The 19,421-nt window shown below is 38.2% G+C and overlaps 2 protein-coding genes across 2 annotated transcripts in view; one reads left to right on the top strand and one right to left on the bottom strand.

The window, feature by feature from the left end:
• LOC134482475 (mucin-16-like) overlaps positions 1 to 19,421 on the bottom strand; it is a 236,869-nt gene that overhangs the window by 60,579 nt on the left and 156,869 nt on the right. The gene's annotated exons all lie outside the window — the stretch shown is intronic.
• Positions 5,100 to 5,532, top strand: LOC134482480 (elongin-C-like). The gene has a single exon (XM_063275950.1). It carries the CDS (start codon positions 5,167 to 5,169, stop codon positions 5,503 to 5,505), a length of 339 nt encoding a protein of 112 aa, XP_063132020.1. The 5' UTR covers positions 5,100 to 5,166; the 3' UTR covers positions 5,506 to 5,532.

Below are 19,421 nucleotides of genomic sequence, written 5' to 3'. Positions count from 1 at the left end.
CTGTCTTACGTAGGACTTTAGTTGTGTGAACAGACACCATGGCCAAGGCAACTCTTAAAAGGACACCATTTCATTAGGGCTGGTTTACAGCCTCAGAGGTTCAGACCTGTTATCATCACAGCAGGATCACTGCAGCCACCAATCAGACATGGTGAAGGAGGATCTGAGAGCTGTAGATCTTCATCTGGATGACCCTGCAGAATACTGCCTTCTAGGCAGCTAGGGTGAGTGTGTTAAACCCCTTACACACAGTCACACACCTACTCCAACAGGGCCACACCTACTCCAACAGACCATGCTTCTAATAGTGCCACCTCTGAGCCAAGGAAATATAAACCATCACATCCAACTCCACCATATTAATCCTTCTGACCTAGGAGCATGGGGCCTTTCCATGTTACTGTATCTTCTTCTGTTAATTTACATTACGTTTAGAGTTTTTACTGTACAAGTCATTCAATTCCTTGGTTATATTTAATCTATAATATCTGTGAGAATCTGTTAGTTTGCTTATTTGCAGAGTGTGCTGGGTATTTGGATTTAAGAAACTAACTTGGTTTGATGCATTCCTTTTCCTCTAATACAATGCTGAACAATTGAATAGCTGCAGGGGAATTTTGGTGGAGGCTTTAGAGACTTTTGTGTATATCAACCACCCAGGCCTAAATAAAGTGACATTGGCTTCATTCTTTCAAGGGTGTACATCTATCTCATTCACTTGTGCTCTTATTCTAGCTAAGACTTCAATGATTTTATTGAACAGGGGAAGATCAAATATATTTTTCACATTTCTGATTTCGGATTTAGTGTGAATGCTTGGGCATATATATTTTAGAATGATATTTGCTGTGTACCATTCTTATCTTGTCTTTATTATATTGAACTGTATCCTGGGTCTGATGGTTTATATGTGTGAAGCCCAGGGAATAGCAATATTAGAAGTTGTGACCCTGTTGGAATAGGCATGTCACTGTGGGTGTGGGCTTTAAGACCCTGATCTTAGCTGCATGGCTGTCAGTCTTAAACTAACAGCCTTCACGTAAACATGTAGACTACTCAGCTATCAAAAAACAATGACTTTATGAAATTCAAAGGCAAGTGGATGGAACTGGAAAATATCCTGAGTGAGGTAACCCAATCACAGAAAAACACACATGGTATGTATGCACTCATTGATAAGTAGATATTAGCCCAAATGCTTGAATTACCCTAGATGCATAGAACACATGAAATTCAAGAGGGATGACCAAAATGTGAATGCTTCACTCCTTCTTTAAAAGGGGAACAAGAATACCCTTGGGAGGGAATAGGGATGCAAAGTTTAGAACAGAGGCTGAAGGAACTCCCATTCAGAGCCTGCCCCACATGTGGCCCATATGTATATAGCCACCAAACGAGATAAGATGGATGAAGCAAAGAGGTGCAGGCCGACAGGAACCGGACGTAGGTCTCTCCTGAGAGACACAGCCAGAATACGGCAAATACATAGGTGAATACCAGCAGCAAATCACTAAACTGAGAATGGAACCCCCGTTGAAGGAATCAGAGAAAGGACTGAAAGAGATTGAAGGGGATGAGACCCCATATGAACAGCAATGCCAACCAACCAGAGCTTCCAGGGACTAAGCCACTACCCAAAGACTATACATGGACTGATTCTGAGCTCCAACTGCATAGGTAGCAATGAATAGCCTAGTAAGAGCACCAGTGGAAGGGGAAGCCCTTGGTCCTGCCATGACTGAACCCCCAGTGAACATGACTATTGGGGGGAGGGCAGTAAAAGGGGAAGATGGGGAGGGTAACACCCATATAGTAGCGGAAGGGGAGTGGTTGGGGGATTTGGCCCAGAAACCAGCAAAGGGAATAACAGTTGAAATTTAAATAAGAAATACCCAAGTTAATAAAGATGGAGGAAAAATACTGAATAAAAAAAAAGAAATGTAAACCATTGAGGCACGTTGTAAACCTGTCACTAGAATTCATTAATTAAATATTAATTCTATGTGCATATTGTTTAAACATCGGTGTTTCTTTCAATGGTAAACTGTGATCATATTCAAAATAAGGCATTTTTATCATTTTTCTGACGTTTCTTTTTGCTATTGTCAATATAATTGAAATAAGGTGAGGTTAGACTCTTGAATGGACACACACTTCCTGCCTTGTTTTCCTATTATACAATCTTCTGCTTTATCAGGAGCTCTGAAGAATTAGCTACCGTATGCAGAAAAACCGTGGACTAAACCCTTCTGAAAATGTGCTGTCAACAGAAACAAAATCCTGCGCTTCCTTCACTACATGATTTTTATAAAGCTATTAGAATAAATTGATGAAGTTCATCATCACAAACATCTCCCCATTTCATTTCAAGCAGGCATGGTAACAGGATCGGCTCTGCATGGCAAACCTGAGGCCTGAATGATGTAGGAGGAGGAGCCTGAGGCAGAGATGAATCTTTGCTCTCGGCATGATTTATTGTGTGCTGTCTCCCAGGTTTATCATGTCCCTATTTATGATATCAGTGTGTGAGGGTGGCGGATTTTGGAAATTTTTCTGTTTAATCTTAATTGAATACTGTTGGATAATTGAAAGACTGTGTGAATTTTCTCTTGATAACTGACAGACTGTTGGAGATTCCTATGCATGATTTACTGGTTGTGTTCATTTCCTTTGTATGCATGACAGGCACTTAGCTTTTCCTATGGATGACTCTCACGCAATGTATGTGATCTGTGGATGACTGACAGACTGTGTGTATTTCTAATAGATGACTGAGAGGCTGTTGACTTTACTGTGGCTGTTTGATAGGATATGGAAATTTCTTATAAATGGTTCTAAGGCTATGGGCAATTCCTATGGGTTATTGATAGGATGTAAATTTTTCCCCCAGATGATTACCAAGTTGGGGGTGTGCCATGTAGCTGACAAACAGGCAACTCTTTCCTACAGATGATTGACAGGTTGTTGGTTTTTCCTATGAATGCCTTACAGGTTGTGGGTACTTTCTATGGATGATTTCATGTAGCAGTCATTTACCATGGAGGACTGACTGAAAGTCTGTGCATATTTGTTATGCATACTGAACAATGGTAGATACATACTATGTATGGTTGACAGGCTTTGGCTATTTCTTAACAATGATGGACAGGGTGTAGGTATTTCCTGTGAATGACAGATAGAGTGTGGGCTTGTCCTGTGGACAAGTGACAAAGTTGGTATATGTTTCCTGGGGTTGAGTGATAGGCTGTTGACACTACCTATGAATAATCCACAGGCTTTGAGATATGTTGTGAAAGACTGACAGGCTGTGGGTCTCTCCATTGAATGACTGGCTATGGGAGTTTCTAATGTATGACTGACCGGCTCTGAGAGGTTTGTATATAAGTTAGTCGCCATGTCCTGTGGGTGATTAACAGACTATGGCCATTTGTTATGTCTGACTGACAGACAGTGATAATTTCTTCTGGATGGCTGACAGGTTTTGTGAGTTGCTGGTAGATGATTGACAGGATGAGGGGGTTTCCAGTGGATGACTGACAGGACATGGGCAATTCTTATGGATGGTTGCCAGGCTGTGGGCTTTTCCTTTGGATGATTAACAGGCTGTGTAGGTGTTGGGGACAGATTTTTGATAAGCTGTATGACTTGTGGGTGACTGACATGTTGTGCTTCTTAAGCTAGATGATTGATACATCATAGGCATGACCTACAGATGCAGATCTACAGACCACTTGTTTCACTGTAAATTTTATAAACAAATGAAAATTGAAATCCCCAGTCACCAATACTTTGACTTTTTCAATCCAAATTTCATTTTTTATGCCCACGATTAAGCTTTCTATATTTGCTACCATTAGGATCACAACATATTGCTTAGGTAATAAATAAAGTATCCATGTTAACGTGGGAGCAAAAAGTTAGCAAAGCAGGACCTTGCATTTTGTTTTAAAATGGTCAATGTGTTCCTGGACTTACACTAAATTTGGTAAATATAAGTAGAAGGAGATAAACTATGGCATCCAATCTCCTATATATGAGATTCAAAAAGGTTTCAGCAAAATGAAATGAGAGTTCCAAAAAGCAAGGTTCATTTCATGCTTTATTTACATTTATATGATGTAAGGAAGCTTGACTGGGCAGAGAAACATAAAGGTTTAAGAATGGGAAGACCTTAAGATATATTTTTTTTCGGAGCTGGGGACCGAACCCAGGACCTTGTGCTTGCTAGGCAAGGGCTCTACCACTGAGCCAAATCCCCAACCCGACCTTGAGATATATTAAAATGTGTATTATACACAATAGACATTTAATTACATGTGAGGAATAAATGGACTGACAGAATGAAAAACTATAGTTGGACAAATCAGAGTTTGAAGAAAATATTCAATAAACATAAGAATATTTTCAAACTATAATTCATTCTTGTATTATTTATATGAAGCTCTACCTTAACAACTAATAAACACCTTAAAATAACAAAATGATTAAGAAGCATGTGGACTTCGGAAAATATGCTGGTGTGCTATCAATTCCCCTTCAAGCAAAAAAATATGAAATACGAATGAGGGCCTAGCCCATCACACTGCTCCCTGATCTCAAATCCCATGGAGAAGAGAGCTAAACACCAAGAAGTATGGAACATCCTGAGACCACAGGACAGACAGACACATCTGTCCACTTTCAACACCACATTCTCATCAATGGACAGATAAGAGAAACAGAAATTAAACAGCGACATAGAGAAACTAACAGAAGTTATATACTAAATGGATTTAACAAATATTTATAGAACATTAAATAATAAAACAAAAGGATTTACATTCTTCTCAGCACCTCATAGTACCTCCTCGAAAATTGACCATATAATTGTCAAAAAAATTAGGCATCAATAGATACAGGAAGATAGAAATAATTCTATTTGTCCTATCAGATCACCATGGACAAAGGCTGGTCTTCAATAAAAACAATAATGACAGAATGCCCTCAGATACATTGAAGTTTAACAACACACTACTCAATGAAAACTTGGTCAAGGAAGAATTAATGATAGAAATTAAAGATTTCTTAGCACTTCCTTCGGATGCAAGTTACTAGATGACTGCTTCTCGGCCTCACCAGGAAACTAGTAAGTTCCTCTGGGATCAAATAGAATTTTATAAGAACATAATGGATGGAGAGGAGAAAACCTATGGTGGCTGTGAAGGCCCTGATGCCATGTATGTGAAATTAATATCTTCTGATGGTCATGAATTTATTGTAAAAAGAGAACATGCATTAACATCAGGAACAATAAAGGCCATGTTGAGTGGTCCAGGTCAGTTTGCGGAGAATGAAACCAATGAGGTCAACTTTAGAGAGATCCCTTCACATGTGCTATCGAAAGTGTGCATGTATTTTACCTACAAGGTCTGCTATACTAACAGCTCCACTGAAATTCCTGAATTCCCAATTGCACCTAAAATTGCACTGGAACTGCTGATGGCCGTGAACTTCTTAGATTGTTAAATAAGATAAATTATAATAAACTGTTAATTGTTTTTCAGTATTTAATACCTGTAGTTCAGTTAGTAATTTTTTCACATATAGCATGTTGCCTTTATGAAATTGAACTCTAAAGTTAATTGCTGAGCAGATTTCTTCTGTCATTTGCATAGCAGAGTTGAAATTTGTTTGCTACATCAACAAATAAAGGAAGTTTCACAAGCCAAAAAATAAATAAATAATGCCAGTTTAAAAAAAGATTTCTTAGAATTTAATGAAAATGAAGATACAACACACCCAAACATTTAGGACACAGTGAGAGCAGTACTAAAAGGAAAAATCATAGCTCTGAGTGCCGCCAAAAGAAACAGGAGAGCGCATACTCAGCAGCTTGACAACACATCTACAAAGTCTAGAGCCAAAAGAAGTAAATACACACAAGAGGAATAGAAGGGAAGAAATAATAAAACTAAGAGCTAAAATCATCCAAGTTTTAAAAAAAGGAGTACACAAAGAATCAACAAAAGCAGGAGCTGGTTCTTCGACAAAATCAACAAGATAGATAAACCCTTAGCAAGAATACCCAGAGTGTATCCAAATTAACAAAATCAGAAGGGAAAAGGGAGACATAACAAAAAAATCTGAGGAAATTAAAAATATCAAAAGATCCCACTACAAAAGCATATATTCAACAAAACTGGAAAATCTGGAGGAAATAGACAATTTTCTAGACAAATACAAGGTACTAAAGTTAAATCAGAAACAGATAAACATCTAAACAACACCATAATTCCTAAAGAAGTAGAAGCAGTTATTAAGAGTCTCCCAACCAAAGAGAACCCAGGAATCCATGAATTTACTGCAGAATTCTATCAGGCCTTCATAGAAGACCTCATATCAATACTGTCCAGATTAGTTCCCAAACAGAAATAGGCAGAGCACTACCAAATTCCTTCTTTGAAACCACAGTTACTGTTATAACTAAACCACACAAAAATCCAACAAAGAAAGAGAACTTGAGACCATTTACCCTTATGATTATTGATGTAAAAATACTCAATAAAAATCTTGCAAAGTGAATGCAAGAACACATCAAAATAATCACCCATCATGATCAGTTAGGCTTCAGCCCAGGGATGAAAGGATGGTCCAATATACTAAACGATAACCTGGGCAAGGAAGAAATAAAGAAAGAAATTAAAGACTTCTTAGAATTTAATGAAAATGAAGGTACGACATACCCACACATACGGGACCCAATTAAAGTTGTGCTAAGAGGAAAACTCATAGTTCTTAGTGCCTGCAGAAAGAAACAGGAGAGAGCATATATCAGCAGCTTGACAGCACACCTGAAAGCTCTAGAACAAAAAGAAGCAAATACACCCAGGAGGAGTAGAAGGCAGGAAATAATCAAACTCAGAGCTGAAATCAACCAAGTAGAAAAAAAGAGGACCATAGAAAGAATCAACAGAACCAAAAGTTGGTTCTTTGAGAAAATCAACGGGACAGATAAACCCTTAGCCAGACTAAGGAGAGGACACAGAGAGTGTGTCCAAATTAACAAAGTCAGAAATGAAAAGGGAGACATAACTATAGATTCAGAGGAAATTAAAAAAATCATCAGATCTTATTATAAAAGCCTATATTCAACAAAACTTGAAAATCTGCAGGTAATGGAAAATTTCCTAGACAGATACCAGGTACCGAAGTTAAATCAGGAACAGATAAACCAGTTAAACAACCCCATAACTCCTAAGGAAATAGAAGCAGTCATTAAAGGTCTCCCAACCAAAAAGAGCCCAGGTCCAGAAAGGTTTAGTGCAGAATTCTATCAGACCTTCATAGAAGACCTCATACCAATATTATCCAAACTATTCCACAAAATTGAAACAGATGGAGCACTACCAAATTCCTTCTATGAAGCCACAATTACTCTTGTAACAACCACACAAAGACCCAACAAAGAAAGAGAAATTCAGACCAATTTCCCTTATGAATATAGACGCAAAAATACTCAATAAAATTCTGGCAAACCGAATCTAAGAGCACATCAAAACAATCATCCACCATGATCAGGTAGGCTTCATCCCAGGCATGCAGGGATGGCTTAATATATGGAAAACCATCAACGTGATCCATTATATAAACAAACTGAAAGAACAAAACCACATGATCATTTCATTAGAGGCTGAGAAAGCATTTGACCAAATTCAACACCCCTTCATGATAAAAGTCCTGGAAAGAATAGGAATTCAAGGCCCATACCTAAACATAGTAAAAGCCATATACAGCAAACCAGTTACTAACATTAAACTAAATGGAGAGAAACTTGAAGCAATCCCACTAAAATCAGGGACGAGACAAGGCTGCCCACTCTCTCCCTACTTATTCAATACAGTTCTTGAAGTTCTAGACAGAGCAATCAGACAACAAAAGGAGGCAAAAGGGATACAGATTGGAAAAGAAGAAGTCAAAATATCACTATTTGCAGATGATATGGTAGTACATTTAAGTGATCCCAAAAGTTCCACCAGAGAACTACTAAAGCTGATAAACAACTTAAGCAAAGTGGCTGGGTATAAAATTAACTCAAATAAATCAGTAGCCTTCCTCTACACAAAAGAGAAACAAGCCGAGAAAGAAATTAGGGAAATGACACCCTTCATAATAGACCCAAATAATATAAAGTACCTCGGTGTGACTTTAACCAAGCAAGTAAAAGATCTGTACAATAAGAACTTCAAGACTCTGAAGAAAGAAATTGAAGAAGACCTCAGAAGATGGAAAGATCTCCCATGCTCATGGATTGGCAGGATTAATATAGTAAAAAAGGACATTTTACCAAAAGCGATCTACAGATTCAATGCAATCCCCATCAAAATACCAATTCAATTCTTCAAAGAGTTAGAACAATTTGCAAATTCATCTGGAATAACAAAAAACCCAGGATAGCTAAATCTATCCTCAACAATAAAAGGTCTTCAGGGGGAATCACTATCCCTGAACTCAAGCAGTATTACAGAGCAATAGTGATAAAAACTGCATGGTATTGGTACAGAGACAGACAGATAGACCAGTGGAAGACAATTGAAAACCCGGAAATGAACCAACACACCTATGGGCACTTGATTTTTGACAAAGGAGCCAAAATCATCCAATGAAAAAAAGATAGCATTTTCAGCAAATGGTGCTGGTTCAACTGGAGGTAATCATGTAGAAGAATGCAGGGGAAGCTCTGGGTCCTGCTAAGACTGAACCCCCAGTGAACGTGATTGTTGGGAGGAGGGCGGCAATGGGGGGAGGATGGGGAGGGGAACACCCATAACGAAGGGGAGGGGGAGGGATTAGGGCGATGTTTGCCCGGAAACCGGGAAAGGAAATAACACTCGAAATGTAAATAAGAAATACTCAAATTAATAAAAAAAATTTGACTTCAACAAGTTTCTAACCCCAGGACCATTTCTAAAATTCAAAGATTGTTTTCTCTACTATAAAGTATATGTGTATTTAATGGTTTTATCTTATAATTAGTATATAACTTCTATCCATCATATGATAATGAACTCATCTTTTTCAGTAGCACATACATTTTATACTTTATTATGTAAAAGGTATGGCTCAGGTACAATATTTCATTGAATAAATGTTATATTTTGTAATAAAGAGAAAACAACAACAAAAAAAAGTCCTGGAAAGATCAGGAAATCAAAACCCATAACTAGACATAGTAAAAACAATATACAGTGAACCAGTAACTAACATCAAACTAAATGGAGAGGAACTTGATGAAATCCCACTAAAATCAGGGACTAGATAAGGCTGCCTGCACTGTAACTACTTATTCAATACAGCCCTGGAATTCCGAGCCAGAGCAGTCAGACAACAAAAGGAGGTCAAGGGATACAAAGTGGGAGGGAAGATGTCAAAATATGGCTATTTGCCAACGATAGGATATTATATTTAAGTGACGCCAAAAGGTCCACCAGAAATTACACAACCTGATATTAACTTCAGCAAATTTTTGGGTACAAAATAACTCAAAAAAATTAGTAGCCTTCCTCCACTCAAAGGAAAAACAGGCTGAGTAAAATTAGGGAAATGACACCCTTCACAATAGTCGCAATAATATAAAATACCTCAGTGTGACTTTAACGAAATAAGTGAAAGATCTGTATAACAAGAACTTCAAGTCTCTGAAAAGACATTGAAGAAGATACCAGAAGATGGAACGGCCTCACATTCTCATGGATTAACAGGATTAATATAGTAAAAGTGGCCATTTTGCCAAAAGCAATCTACAGATTCACTGCAATCCCCATCAAAAATCCAACTTGATTCTTCAGAGATAGGAAGAGCAATTTACTAATTCATTTGGAATAAAAAAAAAAGACCAGGATAGCAAAACCTATACTCAACGATAAAAGAACTTCTGGGGAAATCATCATTCCTGACCTCAAGCAGTATTACAGAGCAATAGTGGAAAAAAAGCTGTATGGCTTAGTAACATAGACAGCTAGACAGATCAGTGAAATATAATTGAAGACCCAGACCTGAACCCACCCACCTTTGGTCAATTGATCTTTGACAAAGAGCAAAAACCATCCATTTGTAAAAAGATAGCATTTTCAATAAATGGTGCTCATTCAATCCTTTAGCATGTAAAAGATACAAATCAAACAATTCTTATCTCCCTGTACAAAGCTTAAGTCCAAGTGGATCAAGAACATCAACATTAAAACATATACACTGGAACTAATAGAAGAAAAACTGGAGAATAGACTCACACACATGGGCACTGGGGAAATTTTCCTAAACAAAACAACAATGGCTTATGTGCTAAGGTCAAAAATTGACAAATGGAACCTCATAAAACTGCAAAGCTTCTGTAATGCAATGGATACTTTTCATTAGAACAGAACAGCAACCAACAGATTTGGAAAAGATCTTTACCAATATTACATCTGATGCAGGGCTAATATCGAAAATATACAAAAAAAAAACAAACAAAAAAAAAAACAAAACCAAGAACTTAGAGTCCAGAGAGCCAAATAACCCTATTAAAATTTGGGTTCAGAGCTAAACAAAGAATTCTAAGCTGAGGAATATCAAATGGCTGAGAAGCACCTATAGAAATGTTTAGCATACTTAGTCATCAGGGGTGTACAAATCAAAAAACCCTGAGATTCCACTCACACCAGTAAGAATGGCTACGATAAAAAAACTCAGGTGACAGCAGATGCTGGCCAGGATGTGGATAAAGAGGAAAACTCTTCCATTGTTGGTAGGATTGCAGACTGGTACAACCACTCTGGAAATCAGCCAGGAGGTTCCTGAGAAAATTCCACTACCTGAGGACCCAGCCACACCTCTCCTGGGCATATACCCAATAGATGCCCCAACAAACAACCAGGAAACACGCTCCACTATGTTCATAGCAGCCTTATTTATAATAGCCAGAAGCTGGAAAGAACCCAGATGCCCTTCAACAGGGGAGTGGATTCAGAAAATAAGGTACATCTACACAATGGAGTACTACTCAGCAATCAAAAACAATGACTTCATGAAATTCATAGGCAAATGGAATGAACTAGAAAATATCATCCTGAGTGAAGTAACCCAATCACAGAAAAACACACATGGTATGCACTCATTCATAAGTGGATATTAGCCGAAAACCTCGAATTACTCTAGATGCAATCCACAGACCACATGAAGCTCATGACAAAGGATGAATAAAATACAGATGCTTCCACTCCTTCTGAAATGGGATAACAAAAATATCCATAGGAGGGAAATAGAGGCAAAGTTTAGAGCAGAGCCTGAAGGAACAGCCATTCAGAGCCTGCCCCACATGTGGCCCATACATATACAGCCACCAAAACTACATTTGACTGATGAAGCTAAGAAATGTGTGATGACACGGACCGGATATAGACGTCTCCTGAGAGACACAACCAGAGCATGTCAAATGCAGAGGTGAACACTAACAGCAAACTACTGAACTTAGAACAGGACTCCCTTTTGGGGAATTAGAGAAAGGATTGAAAGAGCTGAAGGTGCTTGCAACCCGATAAGAACAACAATGTCAGAGATGCCCAGGGACTAAACCACTACCCAAAGAGTATACATGGACCCAGGGCTCCAACTGCATATGTATCAGAGAATAGACTTGTTGAACACTAGTGGAAGGGGAAACCCTTGTTCCTACCCTGGGTGGACCCACAGTGCAGGGGAATATAGGGGTAGGTTGTAAAGGGTGTGGGTTTGGGGGGAGAATACCCTTATAGGGAAGGGGGAGGGGATGGGGGCATATGGAGAGGAAAGTAGGAAAGGGAATAAAGCAGCAGCAGCAGCAGCCTGAGGAGGAGGAGGAGGAGGAGGAGGAAGAGGAGGAGGAGGAGGAGGAGGAGGAAGAGGAGGAGGAGGAAACAGACTGGAGGAGCTGAAGGGGTTTCAACACCACAGGAAGAACAACACTATCAACCAACCAGAATCGCAGAGTCCCCAGAGACTAAAACACCAACCAAAGAGTAGCTTGATACTTATGTATTGCTTTTCTAGGTATCACATTATCTATTTACTGACTAACTGATTTATGGGATTTTGCTGTTCGTGGTTTGTTTTAGATACGGGCACTGTAGAATAGGATAGAAGCCTCCAAAAGGGCTTTTATCTGTCCCTCTTGAGACACTAATCCTGTCTAGCTCCAGATGGCTCCAGGCATTTAGAGAACATTAATTAGCTCAGTAATGCCACTGTGTGCTCACAGAAAGGGATTGATTCAAAATTGCCAACATTATCTCTGGAGCTAGTTAAGTTTGCCACAGTCAAAACAAATCTAAATAAACTTGTATCTAATAAAAGCTATAATATATTTAAAGTAAAAAAAAAGAATGAAGGCTAGCCTTCATTTTAAAAGTCTTGGAAAGATCAGGAATTCAAGTCCCAAATCTAAACATAGTAAAAACAATATACAGCAAACCAGTAGCCAACATCAAACTAAATGGAGATAAACTTGAAGAAATACCACTAAAATCAGTAGCCTTCCTCTATTCAAAGGATAAACAGGCTCAAAAGGAAATTAGGGAAATAATGCACTTCACAATAGTAACAGATGTTAAAAAAAATACCTCGGTGTTACTCTAACCAAGCAAGTGAATGATCTCTTTGACAAGACCTTCAAGTTTCTGAAGAAAGAATTTGAAAAAGATCTCATAAGATGGGAAGATCTCCCATGCTCCTGGATTGACGGGAATAAAAATGTAAAATGGCCATCTGACCAAAGGGAATTTACAAATTCAATGTAATCCCCATGAAAATTTCAACTCTATTCTTCATGGAGGTAGAAAGAGCAATTTGCAAATTCGTTTGGAATGACAAGAAATCCAGGATAGTGAAAACTATCTTCAACTATAAAAGAATTTCTGGGAGAATCACCATCCCAGGCCTCAAGCTGTATTATATAGCAATAGTGATAAAACCTTTATGGTTTTGGTACAGATTCAGACAGGCAGATCAATGGAATAGAAGTGGAGACCCAGAAATGAGCCCACACACCTTTGGTCCCTTGATGTTTGACAAAGGACCTAAAACCATCCACTGGAAAAAATATAGCATTTTGAACAAATGTTGCTGGATCAACCAGCAGTCAGCATGGACAATGCAAATCAAATGTTTCTTATCACCCCGTACACAGCTAAAATCCAAGCGAATTGAGGATCTCCACATAGAAGAAGATACACTCCAAATAATAAAAGGAAAATTGGGGAAGACCCTGGAACACGTGGGCACTAGGGAAAATTTCCTGAATAGAACACCAATAGCTTATGCTTTAAGATCAAGATTCAACAAATGGGACCTCAAAAAATTGCAAAGATTATGCAAGGAAAAAGACACTGTCATTAGGACAAAATGGAAAACAACAGATTGGGAAAAGATCTTTACCAATCCTATATCTGATAGAAGGGCAATATGTAATATATATATATATATATATATATATATATATATATATATATATATATATATATGAAGAAATCTAGAAGTTTAGACTGCAGAAAATCAAATAACTCTACTACAAAATGAGGTAAAGAGCTAAACAAAGAATTCTAAGCTGAGGAATATCAAATGGCCCTGAAGCTCCTAAGGAACTATTAAACATCCTTAATCATCAGCAAAAATCAAACCAAGAAAATGCTGAGATTTGACCTCACACCACTCAGAATGACTAAGGACAAAATCTAAGGTGACAACAAATGTTGATGGGGATGTGGAGAAAGAGGAACACTCCTCCACTGTATGTGGGAGAGCAAGCTGGCAAAATAATTCTGGAAATTAGTTTGTAAGTTCCTCAGAAAATTGGACATAGTACTACCTGAGGACCCAGCTATACCCTCTAGTGGGCATATACCCAAAAGGGGCTCCAAAATATAGCAAGGAAACATGCTCCATTATGTTCATAGAACCCTTATTTGTAAATGCCAGGCGCTGGAAAGAATTCAGATGTCCCTCCATCTACAGAGTACACATTGGCTGACCCATGGCCTCAGGTACATATGTAGCAGAGGATGGCCTTATTGGGAACTAATTGGAGGAGAAGCCCTTGGTCTTGCCAAGGCTCTATCCCCCAGTGTAAGAAAATGCTAAAGCAGTGAGGTGGGAAGAGGTGATTAGATGGGTGGGGGAAAACCCACATAGAAATTGGGAAGGGGCGATGTGATAGGCTGTACATGGATGGGAAACCAGGAAAGGAGATAACATTTGAAATGGAAATAAAAAAATATCAAACAACCCCCTCCCAAAAAAATGAAGGGCTGTGGTGGCAGGTAAAACTCACTTGGTAAAACATTTGCCCTGAGAAACTGACTGTAGATGTGGGGATAAGGGGAACCCCAAAGCTTACTTGCCTGCAAGTGTGAGTATCAATGTGCTCCAAGATAGTAAATCAATAACACCAGGAACGTGGGAGAGTAAAGTTTGTCTCCAGAACAGAGGGACTAGAGGTGGAACCCACAGGGCGGCCTGATGGCCTGAGTTCAGTCCTCAGAAGCCACAATGTGGTAGAACAGAACCGTCAGTTGGCTCTGCCCTCTGACCACTACACACTTAGCTCCACGTGTGTGGAAAGTGAGAGGAAGTCAATGGCAATCTCTGACCGTCACATGTATATCAGTGCAAAATCAACAGTACACAAGGTCCTCACTCACCTTCTGTGAGGGGGCATGGTCACAGTTCCTGTTCAAAATGTCTTTTATCCATTAGCAAACAGGTAATATTGATCTAATATTCATTATTGATATTTTGTCCCAAAGTTGACAATTTGTCTTATGATTAATTTTCCAGTATTGTCTATTAACATTAATGCTCTATATATTAAGAAAGTCTTCATAGAATCAGGGGTTGTGGAGAGGAATGGGAGAGGCAAAGAAGGGGATAACATTTGAAATGTAAATACATAAAATACACAAACACCTCCAGCAAAGTGGCTGGGTATGAAATTAACTCAAATAAATCAGTAGCCTTCCTCTATACAAAAAAGAAACAAGCCGAGAAAGAAATTAGGGAAATGACACCCTTCATAATAGTCCCAATTGATATAAAATAACTCGGTGTGACTTTAACCAAGCAAGAGAAAGATCTGTATGATAAGAACTTCAAGCTTCTGAAGAAAGAATTTAAAGATGAGCAATGCTCTACTCAATGATATCCTAGAAAAGGAAGAAATAAAGAAATTAAAGACTTCTTAGAATTTAATGAAAATGAGGGTACAACATACCCAAACTTATGGGACAAAACGAAAGTTGTGCTAAGAGGAAAACTCATAGCTCTGAGTGCCTGCAGAAAGACACAGGAGAGAGCATAGGTCAACAGCTTGACAGCACACCTAAAAGCTCTAGAACAAAAAGGAGCAAATACACCCAGGAGGAGTAGAACGCAGGAAATAATGAAACTCAGAGCTGAAATCAGCCAAGTAGAAACAAAAAGGACTATACAAAGAATCAACAGAGCCAAAAGCTGGTTCTTTGAGAAAATGAACAAGATAGATAAACCCTTAGCCACACTAACAAGAGGACACAGAGAGTGTGTCCAAATTAACAAAATCAGAAATGAAAATGGAAACAACAACAGAATCAGAGGAAATTCAAAAAATCGTCAGATTTTACTACAAAATCCTATATTCAACAAAACTTGAAAATCTGCACGTAATGGACAATTTCCTAGACAGATACCAGTTACCAAAGTTAAATCAGGAACAAATAAACCATTGAAACAACCCCATAACTCCTAAAGTAGTAGAAGCAGTCATTAAAAGTCTCCCAACCAAAAAGAGCCCAGGTCCAGACAGGTTTAGTGCAGAATTCTATCAGACCTTCATAGAAGACCTCATACCAATACTATCCAAATATTCCAGAAATTTGAAACAGACGTAGCGCTACCGAATTCCTTCTGTGAAGACAGAATTACTATTATACCTAAACCACACAAAGACCCAACATAGAAAGAGAACTTCAGATCAATTTCCCTTACGAATATCGACGCAAAGATACTTAATAAAATTCTTGAAAATCAAATCCAAGAGCACATCAAAACAATCATCCATTATGATCAAATCAGCTTCATCACAGAAATGCAGGGATAGGTTTAATATACGAAAAACCATCACCGTAATCCACTATATAAACAAATTGAAAGATAAAAACCACATGATCATTTCATTAGATGTTGAGAAAGAATTTGACAAAATTCAACACCCCTTCATGATAAGAGACCTGGAAAGAACAGAAATTCAAGGCCCATATCTAAACATAGTAAAATTCATATACACCAAACCAGTAGCTAATATTAAACTAAACGGAAATAAACATGAAGCAATCCCACTAAAATCAGGGACTAGACAAGGCTGGCCACTCTTTCCCTACTTCTTCAATATAGTTCTTGAAGTTCTACCCAGAGCAATCAGACAAGAAAATAATATAAACGGGATACGGATTGGAAAGGAAGAAGTCAAAATATCACTATTTGCACACGATAAGATTGTATATTTAAGTGATCCCAAAAGTTCAACGAGACAACTACTAAACCTAATAAACACCTTCAGAAAAGTGACTGGGTATAAATTTAACTCGAATAAATCAATAGCCTTGCTCTAACACAAAAGAGATACAAGCCAAGAAAGAAATTAGGGAAATGACACCCTTCAAAATAGTCCCAAATGATATAAAATAACTTGGTGTGACTTTAACCAAGCAAGTGAAAAACCTGTATGATAAAAACTTCTAGCCTCTGAAGAAAGGAATTGAAGAAGATCTCAGAAGATGGAAAGATCTCCCAGGCTCATGGATTGGCAGGATTAATATAGTAAAAATGGCCATTTTACTAAAAGCAATCTACAGATTCAATGCAATCCCCATTAAAATACCAATCCAATTCTTCAGAGAGTTAGACAGAACAATTTGCAAATTCATCTGGAATTACAAAAAACCCAGGATAGCTAAAACTATCCTCAACAATAAAAGAACTTCCAGGGGAATCACTTTCGTGAACTCAAGCAGTATTACAGAGCAATAATGATAAAAACTGTATAGTATTGGTACAGAGACAGACAGATAGACCAGAGGAATAGAATTGAAGACCCAGAAATGAAGCCACACACATATGGTCACTTGATTTTTGACAAAGGAGCCAAAACCATCCAATGGAAAAAAGCATTTTTCAGCTAATGGTACAGGTTCAACTGGACGTCAGCATGTAGAAGAATGCAGATCAATCCATGCTAATCACCCTGTACAAAGCTTAAGTCCAAGTGGATCAAGGACCTCCACATCAAACCAAATACACTCAAACTAATAGAAGAAAAAGTGGGGAAGCGTCTTGAACACATGGGCACTGGAGAAGATTTCCTGAACAAAACACCAATGGCTTATACTCTAAGATCAAGAATGGACAAATGGGATCTCATAAAACTACAAAAACTCAATAAAACTCTTGCAAACTAAATCTAAGAAAACATCCATCATCATCAAGTAGGCTTCATCCCAGGCATGCAGGGATGGTTTAATATACGGAAAACCATCAATGTAACCCACTATATAAACAAATTCAAAGATAAGAAGCACATGGTCATTTCATTAAATACTGAGAAAGCATTTGACAAAATTCCACACTCCTTCATTATAAAAGTCCTGGAAAGATCAGGAATTCAAGGCCCATATCTAAACATACTAAAAGCAACATACAGCAAACCAGTAGCTAACATCAAACTAAATGGAGAGAAACTTGAAGCCATCCCACTAAAATCAGGGACTACACAAGGCTGCCCATGCTCTCACTACTTATTCTATATAGTACCGGAAATCCTAGTCAGAGCAATCAGACAGCAAAAGCAGGTCAAAGGGATACAAATTGGAAAAGAAGAAATCAAAATATCACTATTTGCAGATGATATGATAGTGTACTTAAGCGAACACAAAAGATCCACCAGAGAACTCCTTAACCTGATAAACAACTTCAGCAAAGTGCCGGGGTGTAAAATTAACTCAAACAAATCAGTAGCCTTACTCTACCCAAAGGATAAACAGGCTGAGAGAGAAATTAGGGAATGGCTCCCTTAACAATAGTCCCAAATAACATAAAATGCCTTGGTGTGATGTTAACCAAGCAAGTGAGAGATCTGTATGACAAGAATTTCAAATCTCTGAAGAAATTGAAGAAGATCTCAGAAGATGACAAGATCTTCCATGCTCAAGGATTAGCAGGATTAATATGCTAAAGATGGCCATTTTGCCAAAATCAATCTACAGGTCAATGCAATCCCCATCAAATTTCCTGCTCAATTCTTTATAGAGATAGAGAGAGCAATTTGCAAATTCATTTGGAATAACAAAACCCCAGGATGGCGAAAACTATACTCAACAATAAAAGAAATTCTGGGGGAATCACCATCCCTGACTTCAAGCAGTATTACAGAGCAATAATCTTCAAAACTTTATGGTATTGGTACAGAGACAGGCAGGTAGATCAGTGCAACAGAATTGACGATCCAGCAATGAACCACACACCTGTAGCCTCTTGATCTTTGACAAAGGAGCTAAAACTGTCCAATGGAAGAAAGATAGCATTTTCAACAGATAGTGCTGGTTCAACTGGAGGTCAGCATATAGAAGAATGGAAATGGATCCATTCTTATCACCCTGTACAAAGCTTAAATCCAAGTGGATCAAGAACCTCCACATCAAACCAGATACACTCGAATTGATAGAAGAAAAATTGGAGAAGAGTCTCAAACACATGGGCACTGGGGAAAATTTCCTGAACAAAACAAAAATGGCTTCTGCTCTAAGATCAAGAATCAACAAATGGGACCTCATAAAACTACAAAGCTTTTGTAAAGCAAAAGACAATGTCATTAGGACAAAACAGCAACCAGCAGATTGGGAAAAGATCTTTACCAATCCTACATCTGATAGAGAGCTATTATTAATCCAAAATATACAAAGAACTCAGGAGGTAGACTCCAGAGAGCCAAATCACTCTATCAAAAAATAGGGTACAGAGCTAAAGAAAACATTCTCAGCTGAGGATTATCAAATGGCCAAAAAGCATCTAAAGAAATGTTCAACATCCTTAGTCATCACGTGAATGCAAATCAAACAGCCCTGAGATAAAAAAAAAAAAAACCTCAGGTGACAGCAAACACTGGTGAGGATGTGGAGAAAGAGGAACACTCCTCCATTGTTGGGGGATTACAAACTTCTACAACCTCTCTGGAAATCAGGCTGGAGGTTCCTCAGAAAATTGGACATTACACTACCTCAGGACCCAGCTCTACCACCCTTGGGCACATACCCAAAAGATGCTCAAACATACAACAAAGACACATGCTCCACTATGTTCATAGCAGCCTTATTTATAATAGCCAGGAGCTGGAAAGAACCCAGAGG

This window comes from Rattus norvegicus, chromosome 16, assembly GCF_036323735.1.
Source record: "Rattus norvegicus strain BN/NHsdMcwi chromosome 16, GRCr8, whole genome shotgun sequence".
NCBI lineage: Eukaryota > Metazoa > Chordata > Mammalia > Rodentia > Muridae > Rattus > Rattus norvegicus.
Note: the sequence above shows the minus strand (reverse complement) of the source record. Positions and strands in the feature narration are given on the sequence as shown.